At 35.3% G+C, this 22,871-nt stretch overlaps 1 protein-coding gene across 5 annotated transcripts in view; it reads right to left on the reverse strand.

Annotated features, from left to right (window-relative positions):
* The window catches only part of FGF12 (fibroblast growth factor 12), a 559,619-nt gene that overhangs the window by 13,522 nt on the left and 523,226 nt on the right, over positions 1-22,871 (reverse strand). For all 5 annotated transcript variants that reach the window (XM_082729329.1, XM_082729330.1, XM_082729328.1 and 2 more), the window contains one exon: positions 7,159-7,357. In XM_082729329.1, coding sequence (XP_082585455.1) covers positions 7,159-7,357 — 199 coding nt within the window. The remainder of the gene's footprint in view (positions 1-7,158; positions 7,358-22,871) is intronic.

The raw sequence follows: 22,871 nt of genomic DNA on the forward strand, positions 1-22,871 counted from the left end.
ATAGCTTTTTAAGAGATTATTTTCCCTTCAAATTTTGATTTTTATTGTCTCTAATTCCTTAGTGAACACCACACCTCACAGCATTTCTCCAGTACATAACCCAATAACACAATGTCCAGTTTCCAAGGGAAAATGAAAAATGCACTATGGATTGATCTGACAGATTTGGGATATCCAGCTTCCTTACAATGTCTTATCTTCATATTATTCCTATGAAACAGATGGCATTTATAATCAACTTCATCTTCAGAGATTACTAAAGTTGAAGAAGGTTAATTATTTTCTCAAAATTACTTAGCAAATCATTGGCAAAATGTTTATCCAAAGAACTAGACATTTGTTTACCCTTTTTACCCTTGATTAATTGTATTAGGTTACTTCTTCTCAATGTCAATTTAGTGCAATAATTGATGTTAGCTCTAACTTACTCCATATAATAATTAAACTCAGCACTAGAATACAGCCATCTTAATAGCAGTAGGAAATGGCAAAATGTAACATGTTTAATATATGCAATTCCACCGTATCAGAGTGACAATTTACCAATGTTAGATTAGGCTTAGTCCAATGTATTGATCACAATAATCTGAATAAGTTTAAACAATTGTCTATGGCCAAACTTGATCAAAATGAGACTACAATCACCAAATTCAGTTTAGAACACTAAGTCTTGATCCTGGTTGCCATCATAATCACTTGGACAATAGAACCAGACCACTCTGGAGATCTGAGAATTTGTAGCTCCAGATGGTTGGGATACTGATGTTTGGGAAACACTGCTCTACGTTATACTGCTGGCACTTAAATCAGATTCTATTAGCTTAAGTCAACAGTTACAGCAGGAAAAATGGATAATTTATACCTCCATGTGTGTGTGTGTGTGTGTGTGTGTCTTGTCTCCCAACTGGAAAATATATTAATAGAAATAGCAAATGTCCCTTTATTTAGAATTTATTATTTCTGTAACAATGACTCTCAATTGATATTTACTAATTTCACTATAGAAACATATTTCTCCCTCCAAGATTAAGTTCTTGAAGCTTAACTCTTTGGAAAGTGCACATATTCTTTTCAGGAGGAAGGAACAAGATTCTGAAGACCCAACCACCTGCAGGAGCTGAGTAATGAGCTTCTTGGAGGAGGGAGGAGAAAAGGAGGGGCCTGTATCTTGTTCTTTGTTAAAGACTATTTGGCTGCTGTATCTAAAGCTAAAAGGGGAGGTTACCACCAAGACAATTTAAATCTGGGGGAGTTACTTATCTGTGGTGTGAACAATGCTCTGAAAGGGCAAAACTGGGAATCATGAAGCCTGTGCTGTTGTCTTAAATTCCAGGGGAGGGGACCCATGTAAGTAAAGGTTGATATGCAAGTGCACGTAGTAATGGGTTTAAATACCAAGTCCATCCATCTGTCTGAAGACATGTCCTTGCAACCCTTCATTAACACCACCTGTGTTCCAAACCCAGAATGGAAAGTGAGACCGTGATGGGAAAGGGGCTGGTAGATAATTATTATCATATAATCAGTGCAGGACTTAAAGATCCTGGGAGACTTTAATTTGGGGAATCCTGACATTCAAAATGATATAATCATCAGGATTGGGGAAAAGTCACAGCTATTTGGAAAATAAAACAAACCTTCTCTGGCTTTTTCTCTGTAAGAGGTCTATTTCCTTTCCCAAGGAGGGGGACATTTACAGTCCACAGTCAGTACTGGACTCTGTTGGTAACTGTACAGTGATGGGTTTAAAGGTCTATAAAAATTTCTTTAAAAACTAAAGATAACTGGAGCACCTGGGTGGCTCAGCCATTAAGTATCTGCCTAGGGCTCAGGTCATGACCCCAGGGTCCTAGTATTAAGCCCCAAATTGGGGGCTCTCTATTCGGCAGGAAGTCTGCTTCTCTCTCCCCCATTCCCCTGCTTGTGTTCCCTCTCTTGCTATCTCTCTCTCTGTCAATAAATAAATAAAATCTTTAAAAAAACTTTTAAATTAATAAAAACTAAAGATAACTGACAGCTTTTCCAGTTAACCAGCAATATGGCCATCCTCTTATAAAGCTGTCATTTTCTTTCTTTTCTGAAAGTGTCTTCTAATTATGTGCTTTAATTGTCCTATGGAAAAAAAAATATTTCCAAAAACTTTCTTTACAATGAATTATGGCTAGAATGTCTTTCACCCTACTCCTTCTAAAAAAAAAAAAAAAAAAAAAAGTTACAAATCACCCATTATGGGACTAGCTCATAAAACTGTACTTTATTCACTCAATAATTTAATAAAGGAAATGTGTTTGGAAACATTTTATTTATAAAGCTAGGCTCCATGAAGAAACATGGTTTTACAATAAAGTGCTTATAAAGAATACATAGAATGTCATTGTCAAAGAACTTTAGGAATCATCTTCTCCAATTTTTTCTTTTGCAGAGTAGGAAATGAAGCCTGTAACATTCATCAAAAAAGAAGCGATGTATTCTTAACCCTCTGTCCCCTAGTTTTAACATGGCATTCCCATAAGTATCTTATCTGATTATCTACCACTATGAGTTTATCTTGTCATATCACATATACCTATCTCCATTTTGAACGGTTTAGAGCTATCTTACTATTCAAGTTGTTTCACGATGTAACACTTCTGCTGTAAGTGAAGCACTTCTGCTTCACTTATATTTCTAATTATTAGCATATCCACAGGCTTACTGCAGATTAAAGGGCAATATAGTGTAGGGGGTAGGTGTATAGGCTCCAGCAGTAGGCTTCCTAGACTGCCATCTCAGTTCTGTATTTATCTAGCCCTGTGATTGGCCAGGGCATACTTACTTATACTTAATTACTTTAAACATTGGTCTCTTCATCTACACGATGAAGGGTAATAACATAAGGCTGTTGTGAACTTTAATGAAGGTAACATATGTACTCTGCCTAGTAAATGGTGAACTGCATATAAATGCAGTAAGGTTAGTAATAGTAGTAATAGAAGTGGTAGCACAAATAGTTTGGGGGTCCCAGTGAGGAGAGAGAAATCCTCACTGCATAGTAGAATAATGCCTAACAAAACCTCAAGTTTACATATCTTTGATACTAATGGTAATTATAAAATTACATTCTTTGATAACATAAAGCATAGCTTCATGGAGAATCACTGGGAATTTGTTCATATTTTTCATTATAATAATGATATCAAAGTACAAAGATGTGGGAGGACTGTGGGATTTCATGGGTCTGTTACAACATAAGAACATGAAGGTCTCCCTGTGTCTGCAAAGGCTTTTATTTCTAAGGAGCAAGGAAGTATACTGTAGATTTAAAAAGAAGAGAAGCACATAGGAGATATTTATTCAAACGTATTTGCTAGGGTCTTATTATGCTATGTTGAGGTTACATTTCAGACTTCAGACTGTAAGCAATTTCACTTGTTTTCACAGAGATTAAGCACGTGCTTGCTTGAGTCAGAATGCCTTGGCTTGGATTCTGCCTCTGCCACTTACAAGCTGCTTGATATGGTACAAATTACTCAATGTCTTTGAGCTTCATTTTCCACGTTTGTCAAATGGGGATAATATTAGAATCCACTTCATAGAAATGGAATGAAAAATAAAAGGGGATAACTGAGACATGTTTAGCACAATACCTGCACAGAGTAATCAGTTATAGAACGGTTAGCTAATTTGTTCAAAAAAATGAACCTTGCTCTCTAAGACAAAAGGCAAAGACATTTCTAGGGAAATTAAAAGGGTTTTGTTCTGAAACAATTGCAATCTTGTTTTTATTTTTGGAAGTGATTCTTATCATATTCCATATACTCCAACACCTAAGCTTTCATTCCAACGATCTAAAGAGACAAAGGGTCTTGGATACAGATCCAAGTATTCGTGAATCTGATTTAGAATGGACTCTTTTCCCCGCTTAAAACAAAAGAAAAATCATCCAAAAACATCAGTAAATAAGAAAAATGAAAACAAAATAATGAACCAAAAACTATCAATCAGAAAATTAGGAAATCAGGCTATTCTATAGTTATGATGATGGCACGTTGAAGCAGAGGCTCTTACTCTGCCAGTCCCATTCTGCTATTCTATCAGAATAACTGAACATTTATTTGGCATGTAGCCATCCAGAAGACATAGTACATGCTTAGGCTTCCCTGCACCTAAGTGAGACCATCTAACTGGGTTGCAGTCAGTGAGATTTAAGCATCATATGGCAGCTAATGGGGACCTTCTTGAAGAGAACACTGGCACGGGGTATTGCCTCTGCCTTTCTCATCCCTTCTCTCTTGCTGGTATGAGGATGTGAATGGCAGATTTCTTGATCTGGTTGGTGACTAAGCTGCTCTTAACATGGGTTTTGCATTGTACATAGCCAAATCTAATTCTAAAGTAAGCAATTAGGAATGTCTAGTGATCTCTTCCTATATTTGTACTGAAATACAGCAATAGATATAGAATTTTGGCAGCTCTGGGACTAGGAATGTAGTCATTGAATCCATTACCCTTGGAAATGGGTACATGGTCACACAGTCTCAAGAAGCTTGACTAGCCAAGGTGCAGACAGCAGTCATGATTAGGAGGGTAAGTTATAGGTGTGTTTTTTCTTTTTTTGGTAGGGGAGGGGTGTCAGTCTGAAAAGCATTTCCATAAAAAAAGCAAGTAACACACGTGGATTTTTCCTTTCCTTTACACTTTCCTGGGTTTTCCAAAAATTGTTAATGAGCATGTAATACTTTTGTTTCAACAACAACAAAAATCTATTTAAATGCACAAATAAGGGGCGCCTGGGTGGCTCAGTGGGTTAAGCTGCTGCCTTCGGCTCAGGTCATGATCTCAGGGTCCTGGGATCGAGTCCCGCATTGGGCTCTCTGCTCAGCAGGGAGCCTGCTTCCTTCTCTCTCTCTCTGCCTGCCTCTCAGTGTACTTGTAATTTCTCTCTGTCAAATAAATAAATAAAATCTTTAAAAAAAAATAAAATAAATGCACAAATAAAAATAATGCAAGAGAGGGTGTGGGTAGTGGAATGGGTGAAATAGATAAAGGGTATTTTTTCTTAAGATTTTATTTATTTATTTGATAGACAGAGATCACAAGTAGGCAGAGAGGCAGGAAGAGAGAGAGGAGGAAGCAGGCTCCCTGCTGAATAGAGAGCCCGATGCAGGGCTTGATCCCAGGACCCTAGGATCATGACCTGAGCTGAAAGCAGAGGCTTTAACCCACTGAGCCACTCAGGCGCCCCAACAGATAAAGGGTATTAATAGTGCATTTATCCTGATGAGACTGAGAAATGTTTAGAATTGCTGAATTATTATATTGTACAGCCAAAATGAATATAACATGTATGTTACATACATGTATAACAAATACATTAATTGTGTTCCAATTAAAAAATGATGCAAAAGTTTTAATAGTTTATTCACACTGCACCTGGAGTGTTTTTTTGGCTGCTTGATCTCTACCTCTCACCTCTAGTGGTCTGAACTTGGCTTAGTATTGAAATTACATTTAAATAATCAGCTTTTCAATATCATTTTGGGGGGGGGAGGTGATTGCTCTTTCCCTAAATCCCAATATCATTTCTGGCAACATGTAATACATCACTTTTTACATTTTACTGTTGCCACTAACACACATATCTCATATCTTCAAGAATATTATGAGGTTATCCGGAGCATATATAATTCTTCTTTGTCTTCATACTTACCTACTCATTTGTTCATTCATGTGTTCACTCAACTGACAACAGATTATTAAATGTTTCTCTATGATACATAAGATATTATACAAGCAACAAGGATATATGAGGGAAAAAAATAAAACTTGTTCTGCACATTCAAAAAATGATCAAACTATGGATAAGAGAAGACAGTGTGGCAAGTAGGTAAATTTAATACAATGTGATCAGTTCTAGGAGAGAGGATTGTATACAATGATAAAGTGACAGAAGATTTAATTCTACTTGAAGAGAATCAGGCCCCCACAGAAGGAGTGACTCTTGGATTCATTCTTTACGAAGACTCACAGGCATCTTCAGGCATGTGAGTGGATGGACATTGTGGGGAGAGGAGGGCCAAAGAATTACATGTCCCCCCAGATTGTGAAAATAGATTACAAGCAGCACAGTTCTGCTTTGTGTGGTTGAAAGCACAAGGTCTAAGGGGAGCTTGAGAGGGAGTTTTGAGAAGGAGCTTCAAATGTCCCATATCCCTCCACTGCTTCTACCACAGTGTTGACTGAATAAATGTTTGTTCCCTATTACAGTCATAGGTATGGTCCAGCAGGTGCTATGATGCTACACTGGTTGACCACGCCTTATAGATATTTAGGGGACAGAAAGCCTAGCTATGTTACAGAACTGTAATATGCTGCCTCGATCTCCTTATTTCCACAGACAAGGAGGATGAACTAATGTTTTAAGTGATTATAATGTGACTTTCAGAAAAGACGGTTATTAGTAAATGTCTAGGTTATTGCTATTTTCTTAGCTGGTGTTAAAAAGTTGACTGAATACAGCAAGAGTGGTTACCCCCATGGTATATTCTCATCGTCCATAAGGAACAAGTTGCTCAAACTGGGTTTCCTTAGCATAAAATTATTTATTTCACTGATCAATTTGAAATAAGTGGACAGTGTATTATATGATCATGAGAGTGGAGGTTATAGGCTGGATTGAGAACAATAAAATTGAATGCTGTAAATATTTACTGATCAGAGTAAATAGTATACTATTTTCTTTCCTTAGAAAATACAAAAGAAAAAATTAATACCCCATATTGTTAAATTTGTTCACAAAGATGTATAAGCATATCTCTAAAGGCTTTTTGCAAACTGTAAAGCACTATAATAACATGATTGGCTTTTCAAGAGTGTAGCTTGAGGAATTAAATTATTGCATTCAACAGAAAAGGAAATCACATTCCTAATGGCAACTAGCACTATTTTTCTACTTTCAGGAATTTTCTAGCTTCTATTTCAAGCACTGTTTTAATAAGTGCCAAGTATATATAATAGAATTTTTTTTCTTTTTTTAAGGAAGAGGTACTACTGTGTTTTCTGAAACTTTGTTTTGATCTGCTGCATTCTAAGTAAACTCCACTGAGCAAGGGACAAGGAGCAAAACTGCATCAACATACAGAAATCAGGATCTAAAAAGAAAAGAAGTTCATTTCATACCTTCAATAGGTTTTGGTACAAAATGTGATGAGGGCTTGGTTTTCTTCACTCTGTTTCCCTTCATAATTTGACCTTCTTTATTGAGTCCCAGAAACCATGCTCGGCCTGATTCTTGCTGACGGTACAGTGTAGAAGAATAAATCACATAGTAGTTTTCAAATACAGATTCCTTGAATTTGCATTCTGGAGTGAAAACATCCTGCAGAAGAAAAGAAGATACAAAAGAGAGAACAGTTTTAAAAGTGAACTTGCAAATTTTTAAATGCAATGAACTTGAAATATTGGTCCTGTATTAAGAACAAACCAAAGGCAATTGCACGTAATTTCTAGTGGCACTCAGTTACAAAGATTCATCATACAAAATCAAGAAGCAAGATTTCCCTTCTAAACGTTTACTTCATAGAACACAGCTACAGGCTTGAATCACTCATTGGACTAACATCATTCAAGGCTGTGCCCAGGTTTGGTCCCAGTAAAACATTTTGTAAATTTAAAGAGATTGACTACTGCACATTTTAAAGGCCCTTACCATGTACAATGTATCCCTGGGAACCAAAATCAAATACAACTGCACACAGGCTCACAGATGTTTCTGAAGGGACTACCTTATATGTACACAAATCTATTATGCAGTCAAAATTTGTTCCATAAAATCACAGGTGTATTAACCTTTTGCTTGATGTCAATAACTTTTCATTTAATCTCTTTGTAACATTTTTTAAACTTGATAATCAAAATTCAGGCAACATACCAAGGGATAACTGTAGAAAAAATATTACTACTACATTGTGTGATCTTCAATAAAACATAGAATAAGAGTTTTAATTCAAGAAGGAAACTTCATTCCTTCCACCTCACCATTGGATAAGTAAGACAACTAAATGGTTATCTGATGAATTCAAAGTCACACACACACACACACACACTGCTGCATCAATGCCAGAGCTCACATTTCATGCTTCACAATCACTGCCTCTCAAGATCACCTTTTCTGCCTAAGTCTTGTTTAGTGACTTACAATGAGATTTTATAATCAATACAATGAAATCAAATCCTAACATGTCAAATGGACAAAATATATTTCACATAATAAAGAAATTCCTTCCCTTCTAAGATAGGCAGAAGAAAAACAAATGTGATAGCATCTTCTTCAACTATATGTAAATAAGAATCCTATGAGAGAAACACATTCACAATTGTCACTGCTGTCTTTGCCATGTACTTGAAAAATCTCTCCCTCGTAACCCTTGCAGTGTTAAGGGTCCAGTGGTTTAACGCAGTTACACCTGCAGTTCAGTTACTGAATATGCCGGACTAACACTGGGTTAAAACATGTCCTGCTAGGCGATACAGCCTAGTCCCCTGGATTCATCTGCAGACAGCTACAGTGGTGCATCGATGAATGTTGGTGAAGGCCGTCAGCGATAAAAAGACACTGCTTAAGAAACTCCCTTGATTTTTTTTTTTTAAATTATTTAACAGACAGAGATCACAAGTAGGCAGAGAGGTAGGCAGAGAGGAGGAAGCAGGCTCCCTGCTGAGCAGAGAGCCCGATGCGATGCAGGGCTTGATCCCAGGACTCTGGGATCATGACCTGAGCCAAAGGCAGAGGCTTTAACCCACTGAGCTACCCAGGTGCCCCAGGACTTTTGTAATTTTTTATAACTTTTAGGACAAAGTTTAATCATTGCCATGTAGAGGAAACAAAGTGATTCAATTCAATTTATAAGATAACTTGAAGCTCTGGTTTTCTTCCAGGACTGGGTTAAAAGACAGAAAATGCTAAAATTTACTATAGATTTTACTAGCTATATATATATTTTTACAATTTATTTACTAGTACATAATATATATCTATATATTATATATAGATAATATATATCTATATTTATATAATATAATATAATTATAAATAATATAATATAATTTATATAATATTTATCTCTATATATAATATAGAGATATATATTATGTACTAGTAAATCTATATATGTGTATATATATATTAAAAACAGACTAATCAAAATAATCTCACAGCTTTTGTTTCTAGGTCTAGCTTAGTACTAGTCAGCCCTAGATACTAAGGGACTCTTGAAAATTCCATGAATAAATGAAACATAAGAAAAGAAATATATGGGACACGGAATTGTGTACAGATCTCATGATATATTGACACAACTTATTTATTTAGAAGTATACTTCACAGACATGAAAACTTAAGAGATAGATTCAAATCTGCTTAGTGATGGCTCAATTTGGTGATTTTATTTAACAGAGTAACTGAAGACAGCTCCTGGGTGGGGGCTCAGTCCCTAAAGTGCCAGACTCTTGATTTGGGCTCAGGTGATGATCTCGGGTGGTGAGACGGAGCCTCACATCTAGCTCCAGCTCGGAGCCTGCTTAAGAGTCTCTCTCCATCTAGTCCCTCCACATGCATGTGCATGCCTGCACCCTCTCTAGTTCTCTCTCTCAAACAAAAACAAAGTAATTAAAGCCCATGATACTGACATAACTGCTCTGAGAGTCACAGGAAGTTACAGGGAGATCCAGGCATTCCGCTAGACCAGCTCCTGGCTGCGGGTTTAATACTTTTTGCAATGGCACACTGATTTCTACTGCATAAGCAAGTGTGCCTTTCATGCCAAGCTGCCAGTCTGAGACAAGCCATCATAAAACCCATATCCACTAAAGATAATTACTACACTGTCTTCTATATATAAGAAAAATAACACTTTTGTTTGGTAAATAATGAACTCAAGAAACCTTGAGTTCATTATTTACCAAACAAAAGTGTTATTTCTGTTTTGGTAATAATGCATTTTTGTTTTGATAATAATGAACAAGTTTCACAATTGTTTCAAGTCTGCTCTTGAAACAGCAAAAATGCAGGATATAAGGCAGGGACATGAGCCAGGAATAGCATTAGGCAGGGATTGGGTCTCGAACTTCTGAGCTGGCAAGGTGGACCTCAGACAAAGCACGCAGGTCCTAATCGGAAATGAAAAGTCAAGAGAAGTATCCCATTTAACATCATTCCAAAGGGGTTATGCAGAGTCAGAATTCAGAAATGAGTCAACTAACACTTGGGCAGGGCAAAACATTTCCAGTGGAAAAAATGTCAGAAGCTAAGTGCACAGACAACCTTCTAGAAATGGTGAGAAAAGCTTATGATCATTGAGTAAACCTGGATAATCATTCTAAGTGGAACCTTTACACTACTTACATAGTTTCGATATAATATGAAGGTGGATATCAAAGAATTTACAATATAGTTGCTATTCCTCTCTTTTTGTGTAATGATAAATGAAATGTCCTAGACTTAGAATAAAAAAATCAGTTTTGCTTCTGGATCCATACCTACTAGCCATGGGACCTTAAGTGAGTGATTAAACTTTGAATTTCACATTCGCAACTATAAATTGGGTTATTTTAAGGAAAGTAAAATGAAGAACATGGAAGCATGCTATAAACTTTCAGAATTTACAAAACTCCAACTCATTATTCTTCTTAAATTTTCACTTATAGCAAGAAAAATGAAATCAATCATGTAACTAGAAATTAAATCTGTGTTTTTGTTATAGAAGTTTCTATCTGTTCCAGCATGCAGAACTCTATGCTATAAGTTTTATCCTACATAGATTGTTCCCACTATAGCTAAAACAAATTACACAGACACACATACTTTAAAAAAAATATTAAAGCTTTTGGCAAACATCTGGACAATCACATATATTCAGAAAAGGATCTGAGGTTAAAAAAAAGTTGTGTTCGGAATGACAATAAATCTAGTGTGTAATGGAGACAAGCAGGCTTGGAGCCAAAGGTGATAAAATCTGAGACTACCTAAATCCAGTGCATATAATGAAAGCTTAAGAGTAAATAATAAGTGGAATCAGGAGGCTTTTTTCTATTTTTGAAAGACTAACCAGTAGCTATATTGCATCTTACGAATTGTGTTTATATTACGCCAAGCAATCAGTTCATTGTAGGTACAGAGCAACACTTTTAGAAATATTTGTTGATGAAACAAACATCTCCACATACACATCATGTACGTAGGTTTGTAAAATGCTGCTTACTCTTCACACTTATTACTCCAGAAACTTTCCAAATCTTAAAAAAAAAAAAAAGTTAAAAATAAATCTTTCCAAATGTTAAGTTTATGCAGCTTGAGTTGACCTGAATTTCAGTGAAATATGAACAAGATCTCTCATAGGGTTCCGAAATTACTTTTGAGAACACATTCCTTAGCAGCATTTTTAATGAAAAACAACACTTTTTTTTGGTCTAGCATTGTACAAGTCATTATGTGACCAGTTCTTTTTCATGTTCCAAATACCTTCTCAAGCTGCCTTGTCCTAGGAAGATAACAATACCCACCCATTTCCATCCAGATGATAAGGAAAATTGGAATATCTCTTAAGCCCAGGGCAACCACTCAGGATCCCTTCCAGTCTCACTCCATTTCCTCTGATTCTTATCTACTCTCTGTATGGTTCCTCCCTCTGATCCCCAACCTCACAGTTCCATACTCTACTTTGATCTCTCTCCGCTATGCAGTTTCTTCCTTACTCTTCTCTCTGCATTGATGTCCTGCACAGGTTCTGGTTTCTCCCCTCCAGTCCTGTGTCTGCCATTATCCAGAATGAGACCCTTCTTCCCCAGCCGCCTGTAACTATTTTAGCCTTGGCCCTTCCCACCTCCTGGCTTTCTCCTATAAACAGAAATACCATGAGGAATAAGGAGACATTTAGGGTATTTGATGGTTAAAATGTTACATTTTTTCCATGGTTGACTATCACTGCCAATAATGTGTTTATCACCTACAAGTTCTTTGACATGTCCATACTTCCCAATACCAAACTCTACTTTACTTAGGCTATTCTATTTTTCTATCCAAGAGGACATGACAAATGCTCCTCTCAGCCATTATAGGTAATTGTGAACTTTTCCTCATTTAACTTCTCATAGTATTGGTTTTAGTGTTTTGTTTTGTTGCAGTATTTAATTCACTCTGCTTCTCATATCATGTTTTTTCTTGTTCCTCTCCTAGACATTCTGAGCTTTGCTCACAAAACCATGTTACTCCTCACTGTTTATTAGGAAATCCAGCATATTCAGTGCTCAATTTATTCTTGTTGAATTAAATCAAAATATTCTAAGCCAAGGAAACAGCAAAGACTGTGTGAGAAGACAGAACTGAATGGCAGTATTGACTCTTTCTTAAGTTGTGTGGTCTTGGACACGCCATTTAATTTTGATAAATCTGTGTTCTTTCATCTATAAAATGAGATAAAAATTCTCACATTAAAATATTGGTAAAGATATTTAAGACCTGCCCTTCTACTAAATTTCAAGTATATAACAAAATATTGATGACTTCAGTAACATTGTGCATTAGCTCTCAAAACCTCTTCATCTTACCTAAGATTTTATATCCCTTGACCAATATCCCATTTCCCTCTTCCAGTTCCTGGTAACCACGATTATACTCTCTGCTTCTACAAGTTTAGCTACTCAAAATTCCACACTTAAGTAAGATTAAGCAGGGTTTGTCTTTTGCATTCAGTTTATTTCTCTTAGCTTAATGTCCACCAGCTTCATCTATGATATTGTAAATGGTAAGATTTTCTTCTTTTTAAGGCTGAATAATATCTCATTGTATATTTATTAATACCATATCTTCTTTATTCATCAACCACCAACAGATACTGAGGTTGTTTCCTTATCTTCATTATTGTGAATAATGCTAAAATGAAGATGGGACTGTAGCTATGTCTTCAAGATCCTGATTTCATTTCCTTGGGATTTATTCCCAAGTGGGACTGATTGTTAGACCATAAGGTAGTGCTGGCACCCTCCCCGCCCCCGCCCCCACAAAAAAAAAAAAAGGAAGAAAGGAAAAAAAAGGCAGCTATGTGAAGTGATGTATATGTTCATTAGTTTAATTGTGATAAGTATCTCACAATGTATACATATATCATAACAATTCTTAATTGACAACAATACTTCAAAAAAGCTGGAAACGATCCACCATGGATTGTATTCAAGCAAAGCTGACCTGAAAAGATGGAAAATGCCAACTGTTGACAGGGATTTGGAACATCTTACACATAAATGATAGGAGAATACATTGGTAAAAGCATTTTGGAAAACTCTTTGCAGTGTTTGCTTGAAAAAAAATCTACTCTTAGTCAAAATAAACTTGGTGAAAAAGCTTCATGAAACCAGGATTTTTATTCCTGTATATCTGTAATCTGTTCAAATTGGGAAGATCACTTTCTGTCTTAGGTTCCTTGTTCCCCTAAGTATAAAAGAGATCACTTTAAGTGATCTTTTTAAGTGTAAAAGAGATCTTTTTTACATTTTAAAAGTGTAAAAAAGATCACTTTCTGTCTTAGGTTCTTTATTCCCCTAAGTGTAAAAGAGACGTTGTTAAACTAGGTAATCCCAATTCTGTTCCTGGATTTATATACAAATAAAACCTATTTCTCTCTCTCTCTCTCTCTCTCCTAAAAGACATTTACAAGAATGGTCATAAGAACACTATTTATAATAGCCCACAAGTGAAAACAACCCAAATGACCATCAATAGTAGAACAGATATGCAGTATACTCAGACAATCATAAAATACTATAGAACCATGAGAATAAATACAGTACAACTGTAAGCAGTAATATGAATGATTCTCACCAACATAATGTAGAACAAAAGAAGCAAACAAAAAAAAATAACTACTATTGGGGCGCCTGGGTGGCTCAGTGGGTTAAAGCCTCTGCCGTCAGCTCGGGTGCTGGTCCCAGAGTCCTAGCTCCCCCCACAATTGGGCTCTCTGCTCAGCAGGGAGCCTGCTTCCCTTCTTTTCTCTCTGCCTGCCTCTCTGCCTACCTGTGATCTGTCTGTCAAATAAATAAATAAAATCTTAAAAAAAATAATAACTACTATACATTGAATGATTCCATTTATATAAAGGAGAAAAGTGGGTAAAACTAATCTATTGTGATAGAATTCATGATAGTGTTCAGTGAGGGTAGTTGTTTGAACAAAGCAAGGGGAGGGACTTTGAGGTGCTGGTAATGATCTATTTCTTGATCTTGGGAGCTGGTTATATGTGTGTGTACACTTCATGAAAATTAATTGAGCTCTATTATGATTTGCACACTTTTTAATGTATGCTATGTGTTAATTAAAAAAAACCCACAGAAGGGTCAAAAAAAAGTGGCAAAGATTAAGTGAAATGACAGATATTATTTCCCTCAAACCTTTGTCCTTCTTTCAAAATAAAGTTTGTTTGTTTGTTTTTTCCCCACGGCATCACCTAGCATATTGTACATGGCAATTTTATAGCATTAACAATCATTCATTCATAAGTTGTGGACAAATTTTGTTCAAGATGAAAACATTACACTTTTGAATCACATTAATTTATTTAAGAAAAAATGTTTTCCCTCCAACTCACTTATTCTAATTCTCATTTTTTTTAAAGATTTTATTTATTTATTTGACAGACTGAAATCACAAGTAGATGGAGAGGCAGACAGAGAGAGAGAGAGGGAAGCAGGCTCCCTGCTGAGCAGGGAGCCTGATGCGGGACTCGATCCCAGGACTCTGAGATCATGACCTGAGCCGAAGGCAGCGGCTTAACCCACTGAACCACCCAGGTGCCCCTAATTCTCATTTTTTATTATAGGCCATTATATAATCCACATACTTACAAGTTTTATTTAAATAGTGCTTGTAAAACTGCCTAAGTTAAAACTTACCATTTGCAAGTTCCTATAATAATAATAAAACATAAAATGAACAGACTAGAAAAGAGAATTGCCCATAACATATGAAGAAATGCACAATAAATATTTTCTGTAAAATCATTTTCATTCTCTAAATTTCTGGTTTACTATAAAGTAACAATTTTCCAAATTGTCAAACCAACCTTTGGCAAATCAGTTAACCTCTCTGAACCTCAACTTTTTCCACTGTAAACTGAAGATATGTTTCCTACAAATTCATGAAACTATAATGATCAAATTATGCAACACATGTGTATAAGCTCTTTGATACCAATAAAGACCTATACAATTATTTTAAAGTACTTATTTCATATAAAAGAATTTGACTTCAGAATGACAAAATCTCTAGATTTTGGAGTGACATCACTCACAAACACTTTTGCTCCTCCTAGCTTTACTTGCAAAATACTCAACTAGGAATACATGACTTGTATAATACTGCATACTTAATATAACTGAATGGTAGCCTAATTCTTTGCAGATCTCCATTCCCTCCTTAACGCTCTAGCTACTATACTCCATGGGATGAATGTGCAATGGATGAGTGAACACTCATTGCACTGCAGCCACTAGTCGCCTTGCTGTTTCTCAAAAACAAACATAACTCATTTCAAGTCTCTCTCAATTGAGATCCTCAGTTCTTGAAAATGTCTTCATGCTAAAACGGTTTGCTCTCATTTCATTCAGGTTACTATTCAGATCTGACTATCTCAGAGAGCTTCCCTGACTGCCTTACGTAATTTAGCACCTCCTCCTCACTTTCTAATCCTTTACCTTGCTTTTTTTCCCCCATAACTTAACACTAGTTGGCATGATATTACATATGAATTAAGCTCTATGAAGGTGATCAACATGATAGTTAATTTCCCTCATACTCCATGTATTCCATAGTTGTTGGAATTTTAAAAAAAATCTACTCTTAGTCAAAATAATTTGGTGAAAAGCATCATGAAACCAAGATTTTTATTCCTGTATATCTGTAATCTGTTCAAATTGGGAAGATCACTTTCTGTCTTAGGTTCCTTGTTCCCCTAAGTATAAAAGAGACTTTGTTAAATTAGGTAATCCCAAATGTCCCTTTTGATATAAACTTTCCATAGCTTTATCATTCATATTCAATAGCTAAATAATTTCTTGAAATTAAGGAGTCCATATAAGATACTGTTATTAAAAAAAAAAAAAAAAGCAGTGCTTACCTACCAAAACTTGTGGGTAATATATTGTTATTAGGAAAACAAAATAAAAATGTAATCAGAGGAAATAAACTTTGCTATTATATAAGTAGTTATGACTAATGACTCTTTGACATCTAGAAATTACTGACTTTTCAAACATATGCTAGATACAAAGGGACTTCTCATTTTTATTTTTTTCTTTCCAATTAAAAAGCAAAATCTTTTCCATGTGCAAAATCATCTCTCCTGTTTCCTGTGCTACCTTTTTATTGGGTTGTATATAAGGAAGAAAGAAAGAAAAAACTTGATGATTCTTGCAACAATTTATGTCCAACAACTCCAAAGATAGATAGTTCCTTTGGTTATAACCTCAGAATATTTGGATGTAAAGCTTCTGGTTTGCTAACTTTTTAATGGCTTTTAGATGTACAGAATTTGAAAATCCTTGGTATATTAGCAGTTGTTCTGTCAGCTATGTTGTCAGACATAATGATATTAAGTCAAGCAAGAGAACTTTTGTTTTCTATCCTGACAAGAGGCAAAAAAAATGCTAAAACACATTATCTCAAATGAAACACTTAAAAAAAAAAAAAAACCGAGTTGCTTTTACTAGAACAAATCTAGTTTTATAACCAAAAAAATCTTCAGCAGATATAGAATCTTTATCTATATACTTTTGAGATAATTTTTACTGGAAAACTACTGAGCTAATTTCTCTATAAATAAAGCCTCTTTGTCTCTTTGTTAATACATTCCTTGCAATATCTTATAAGACAACAAGGTAAATTTAAACCATCATAAAATAATGAAAATTGTGGTATATTGGAAACAATTTTGGAAGCTGACAGACATAAAGATTCAAATCCCCAATTTTTTTTTAACTTGGACAAGTTATTTAATTTCTCTGAAGCTCAGTTTTATTATCTATAAGCTAATATTAATAATGCCTTCACTATATGGTTGAATCATTAAGAGACAATAAAGGTGTGCCTAATGTTGTACTTGGGATATCACTCACGTTATTTACTTCTAGTTACACTTTTTAGGTTATATCTGATATCACAAATGAGAGGGGTTATTAGCCTGAGCAGTAGATTGAGAAAAGTCACTCTACTTGTAGAATTAAAAAAATGTGTTTTCCCTGTAAGAGGCTAATCAAGGCAATGCTGCTTGAGGCTCAATTTGGCCATTATTTACAGAGTAACCAGATGAATCTATTTTTCTTTTTCTGATAGAAAACTTTTTATCAATCTGAGATAAATTATATGATTTTCAGGTTTTTAACACCTCCTAATGAGACATAATGCCATATAACCCTTTGGCTTAGCCTCTAGCCCAAAGCTTACAAGTACAGAAGTGAGGTAGGAATGGGAAACTGGGAAGACCAGTGGGTAAGAAGATATATCATATTATCGTTCACTGTTATCAAAATTATTTCCAGAATTCTGACTATTCTAGCGACAGGGAGCAGATACTGAGGGAATAGTGTGATTCTCTATGAAAAACGCAATTGTTTCTTGTGAAGTGCACAGTATGTACACAGTATGTAACTATGAGTTTGCACATCAAGGCAAGTACACTGACTACCTTCAGCACATTCATGAAAGATGAAGAGTGCCTCCAGTGCCTCAGCCTCTGTTTTCCTTTCTGCTGGTAAAGATAGAAGTAGGGATATTTTCAAATTACCATAGTTCAATGTAACCATTGTTATACCTTTTGGGAAGTCATTTTGAATACTCTAAAGGGCCCTAGAAATTTCCAACTAAGGTTGGCAATATATATTTTCATGAAATTTTCCAATTTTTATTTATTTTTTGAAGATTTTAAAAATCTTTATGGAAAGAAGATTGGGGAGTGGCAGAGGGAGAGGGAGAAGCAGGCTCCCTGCTGAGCAGAGAGCTGGATCCCAGAACCCTGGGATCAAGACCTGAGCCAAAGGCAGATGTTTAACCAACTGAGCCAGCCAGGGCCCCCAGTTTTTTAATTTTTAAAACTCCATGTGTCAACTTTCATAAAGTCAGAATAACCAGTCAAACTCAACTTCCTGGTGTAATAATTATAAACACTGGACAAAATATGAGGCCACAGTTTCCAGGCACGTGTCATCTGAAATTGCTGGGCTTTGATCTTTGAGAGAAAGAAAATATATGAAGTAAGTGCTATACTGATCCTGGTTTTCTGCAAGGGGTACTTCCCAACTCTGGAATGGAGAGGTAAAGCTGAAGGGTAGCACTGGTTATTGTGAACTGTGGAGGCAGAAATTGGAGTTCAGGACTACTAAAGGAAATTCAATTTGTAGATCAAGGTGCCAGAGAAAAGAAAACTGATGGAATGAAGATCAGGAGATTATATGGGAATTTCCTGAGGATCTTGGGCTTATAGATGGACTAACATGCTGAGGATAAGACTCCCTAAGGTCCAGCTTAGAGCAGCTACTACGGAACTGAGAGCTCAACAGAGATACAAGAGGTTGTGCAGGGCTGGTATATGCTAAACTTCTAGACAAGCCAGAAACAATAGACCTTGATAATTCACATTCACTGGAGACCTCAGAATGGCCACGGTTTAGAGTTAATGATCACACTCTAAATAAGGTCCCCTAACCCCCTGGATTAAAGACAGAAGCAAAGTAATCAAAACTTCACACACACAAAACATGCACGCACACACACAAAAACATACCCTAAAAAGTCAAGAAGATCTACTAGTTATTTATCTAAACACCAGGAAATAAACAAATAATCTCTATCAAGAAGATGTGGTATATATACACAATGGAATACTATGCAGCCATCAAAAGAAATGAAATCTTGCCATTTGCGACAACATGGATGGAACTAGAGCGTATCATGCTTAGTGAAATAAGTCAAGCAGAGAAAGACAACTATCATATGATCTCCCTGATATGAGAAAGTGGTGATGCAACATGGGGGCTTAAGTGGGTACGAGAAGAATAAATGAAAGAAGATGGGATTGGGAGGGAGATAAACCATAAGTGACTCTTAATCTCACAAAACAAACTGAGGGTTGCTGGGGGGGAGGGGGTTTGGGAGAAGGGGGTGGTATTATGGACATTGGGGAGGGTATGTGTTTTGGTGAGTGCTGTGAAGTGTGTAAACCTGGTGATTCACAGACCTGTACCCCTGGGGATAAAAATATATGTTTATAAAAAATAAAAAATTATATTAAAAAAAAAAGATAATGCAAAGCACTCTACAACATATCATAGAAATGTCTAACATACAATACAAAATTTTAAAACATGGTTATAAGCTAGCAATAATACAACTCATAATCAGCCAATTAAGCACTCAATAAAATCAAACAAACACAAAACAGAAGGTGACCCAGATGTTCAAATTAATAGACAAGAACTTTAAAATAGCTCCTATAAATGTTAAGGACTTAAAGAAAAAGAACACAATCAGTAAACAAATAAGAAGTATCAGCAGAAAAAAAAAAAGTGAAAATGATGGGAAAAAAGAACCAAAGGAAATTTTAGAACTAAAAAGAGTCAAGATTTGAGGGGGAAAAAATTATTGGATGTACTTTTTTGTGTGTGTTGTATTATGTTAGTCACCTTACAGTACATTCCTAGTTTTTGATGCAATGTTCCAAGATTCATTGTTTATATACAACAACCAGTGCTCCATGCAATACGTGCCCTCCTTTACAAACTGGAAACTGGTCAATGAAAGCATCAGTGAAACTAAAGACAAATTAACTGAAATTATCCAAGCTAAAATACACTGATAAATAAAGATTTAACCACACAAACACACACATATAGAGTCAGGAACCTGTCAACAATATCAAGCAGTCTAACCTATGTGGAAGAAAAAGAAGTAAAACAAAGCAGAAACAATGAATAACGTTAAAATTTGTCAAATACAGTAAATGTAAAAATCCTACAGATGTAGATCTAAGAAGCTAAGGAAATCCCAAGAAGGATAAATACACCCAAACTATAGTCAAGTACTTTATAATAAACTCCTGAAAAGTAAAGATAAAGAAAAAAAATGTTAATGAAGTACAGAAGGGAAAAGGACGCATCATGCACCAGTAAGCAATGGAAAGAGTCATTAAAGAGACAATGGAATGAAGTCATTAAAATGCTACAAAAAAAAAAAAAAAATTGAACCAACCCATAATTCCATATCCAGTGCATTTCAGAATTAGAAAGGTAAAGTAAAAATATGTCCAGTTAAACAAAATAAGTGAATTCACTTCTAGCAAACTTGTATCATAATAAATGAGAAAGATGTTATTCAGGCTGGAGGGAAATTATGCCAGATAGTAACTAGGTTATATAGGAAGGGATAAATAGCACTGGAAATTATAAATATGTTGACAAATATAAAAGAACATACTTTTTCTTCTTTTGATTAAAAATAACATTGCCCTGGGGGTGCCTGGGTGGCTCAGTGGGTTAAAGCCTCTGCCTTCGGCTCAGGTCATGGTCCCAGGGTCCTGGGATAGAGCCCCACATTGGGCTCTCTGCTCAGTGGGGAGCCTGCCTCTCTGCCTACTTGTGATCTCTGTCAAATAAATAAATAAAATATTTTTTAAAAACACATTGCACTGAAAGGGTTCTAATGTAACTGTAAATGTATAGATATATCTATATATACATGTTATAGAAAGGACAAAGGTTTAATTGAAATATATTGTTTTATAGCTCTTATATATTATGCTGTCTTAATATTAATTCTAAGTAGCCTGTCATAAAGTAAAACCCCCTATTGTACTCTCCAGAACAAAAACCATAAATACGATACCCCAAAAAAAGTAAAAGAAGCCAATACAGGGATTTAAATGGAACATAAAACACATTATTTAAAAAGAAATATGAAGAAAACATAAAAATGAAAAAATAAAAATCAGATGAGATAAATAGAAAACCAATAGCAAATGGTAGATTTAAACCCTACCATATCAATTATCACTTCCAATGTAAACAAAATAAACAGTACAATTAAAAGGCAGAGCCTGTAAGACTAAACAAAAATGCAAAATGTAACAATAGTCTGTCTGTAAGTGATATCCTTACATCTCATAGAGGTTGAAAGTACAAGTACGGAGAAGATATACACGCCAACAGCAGACATCAGAAAGTAGATGTGCACCAAAGACTAATTATGTACCATACAGTGGCTAACTGAACATAATAAAAAAAAAGAAAGTAGATATGGCTATATTAAAAGCAGTTGAAGTATACTTCAAGACAAGGAATATTGTCGAGATAAAAGGGAACATTTCATAGGAATCAGGGGTTAGTACATCAGGACTTAGATATAATAACCTTACTTACATATGTGCTTAGTAATAGCATTTCAAAATATATTAAGCAAAGTGACAGAACTGAATGAAGCCAACAAATAGATCCACAATCATAACTAGAAATGTTAATAATCTTCTCTCAATAATTGTTAGAACGTGCGGCAAACTCAATGAAGCACTATCAAAAACCTGACCTAATTAATATTATAGAGCACCATACTGAACAAAAGCAAAATGAATATTTATATGCTAGCCCATATAAAAAGTCAAAAGATGGAGATCTCAACGAGTATGTTCACTTGCAACAAAATTAAATTAGAAATTGATAAAACTTAAATATCTTGAAGAGCCTTGAATATTTGGAATTAAACAGATTTATATAGAATCCATGAGGCAAGGAAGAAATCACAGAGTATATTAAAAATAGATCTAGCTGAATAATAATGAAACACAAAATATCAATATTTGTGGGGTGCAGCCAAAGGACTACTATTAGGGAATGCAGATAAATTCTCATATTCTAATGCAAAAACCCACTGACCCATTTTTGGGAATTTGACCTGCAGCTATAAAGGCATGTGTTCAAAACGGACTATGTTCAAGATTATATTCATGGTGATGATGCTTGTAATACCAAAATACTGGAAACAACCTAAATGCCCTTCAATAGGGGATTAAATAAATATTGGTACATCCACACAGTGGAATATTATACAGCACCTAAATACAACAAAGCAGCGCATTATGTATTGCTAATGAACGACATCTAAGATGCATTGTTCCATCAAAGCAGCAACCTGTAAGTGTGTATATTTGCACATACCACCATTTATAGTAAATATACACAATCCAAAATGCATGTGTGCATTTGTACATGCTACCATTTGTGTTAAATATGCACATAAATGCACATATGCAGAAGTAGGTACTTGCTTATATTATGTTTAGAAAGTCTCTTGAAGGATTACACAAGAAGCTGGTGTCGGTGTTTGTCTCCTGGAAAGAGATTTGGGTAGTGGGAGAACAGAGCTGTAAGAAATAGACTTAACTCTGCTCTGTACATGGATGATGGCTTCAAACAATAAATTAAATTAAGTGGGAAAAACCATTGGCCAACTAAAATTAACCTACTAACTAAATAAGGCTTTCAGTTCTCTAATACAGAGTACAGCCACTTTTAAAATGTTTCAAGCACAGTGAAGCAAGCAGGATTCCTGCAACGTTGCTGTAAGGTACGACACACACCACCACAAAACTTTTTATTAGTCTAGAAGGAATGTCAGATTTTTAAAAAAGAAAAACAAAAAGGCAAAGAGAATGAATCCTGATACCATGCAGGTACCCAGCAGGTGTGAGTAGACGGAGACCTGATATTCTATCCCTATTTTAAAATCTGTTTCAAATGTGATAAATCTATTTTGAAATCTATTTCAAATGTGATAAAACTTAGCCTCTGAAATAGAAATG

This window comes from Mustela nivalis (assembly GCF_964662115.1).
Source record: "Mustela nivalis genome assembly, chromosome: 1".
NCBI lineage: Eukaryota > Metazoa > Chordata > Mammalia > Carnivora > Mustelidae > Mustela > Mustela nivalis.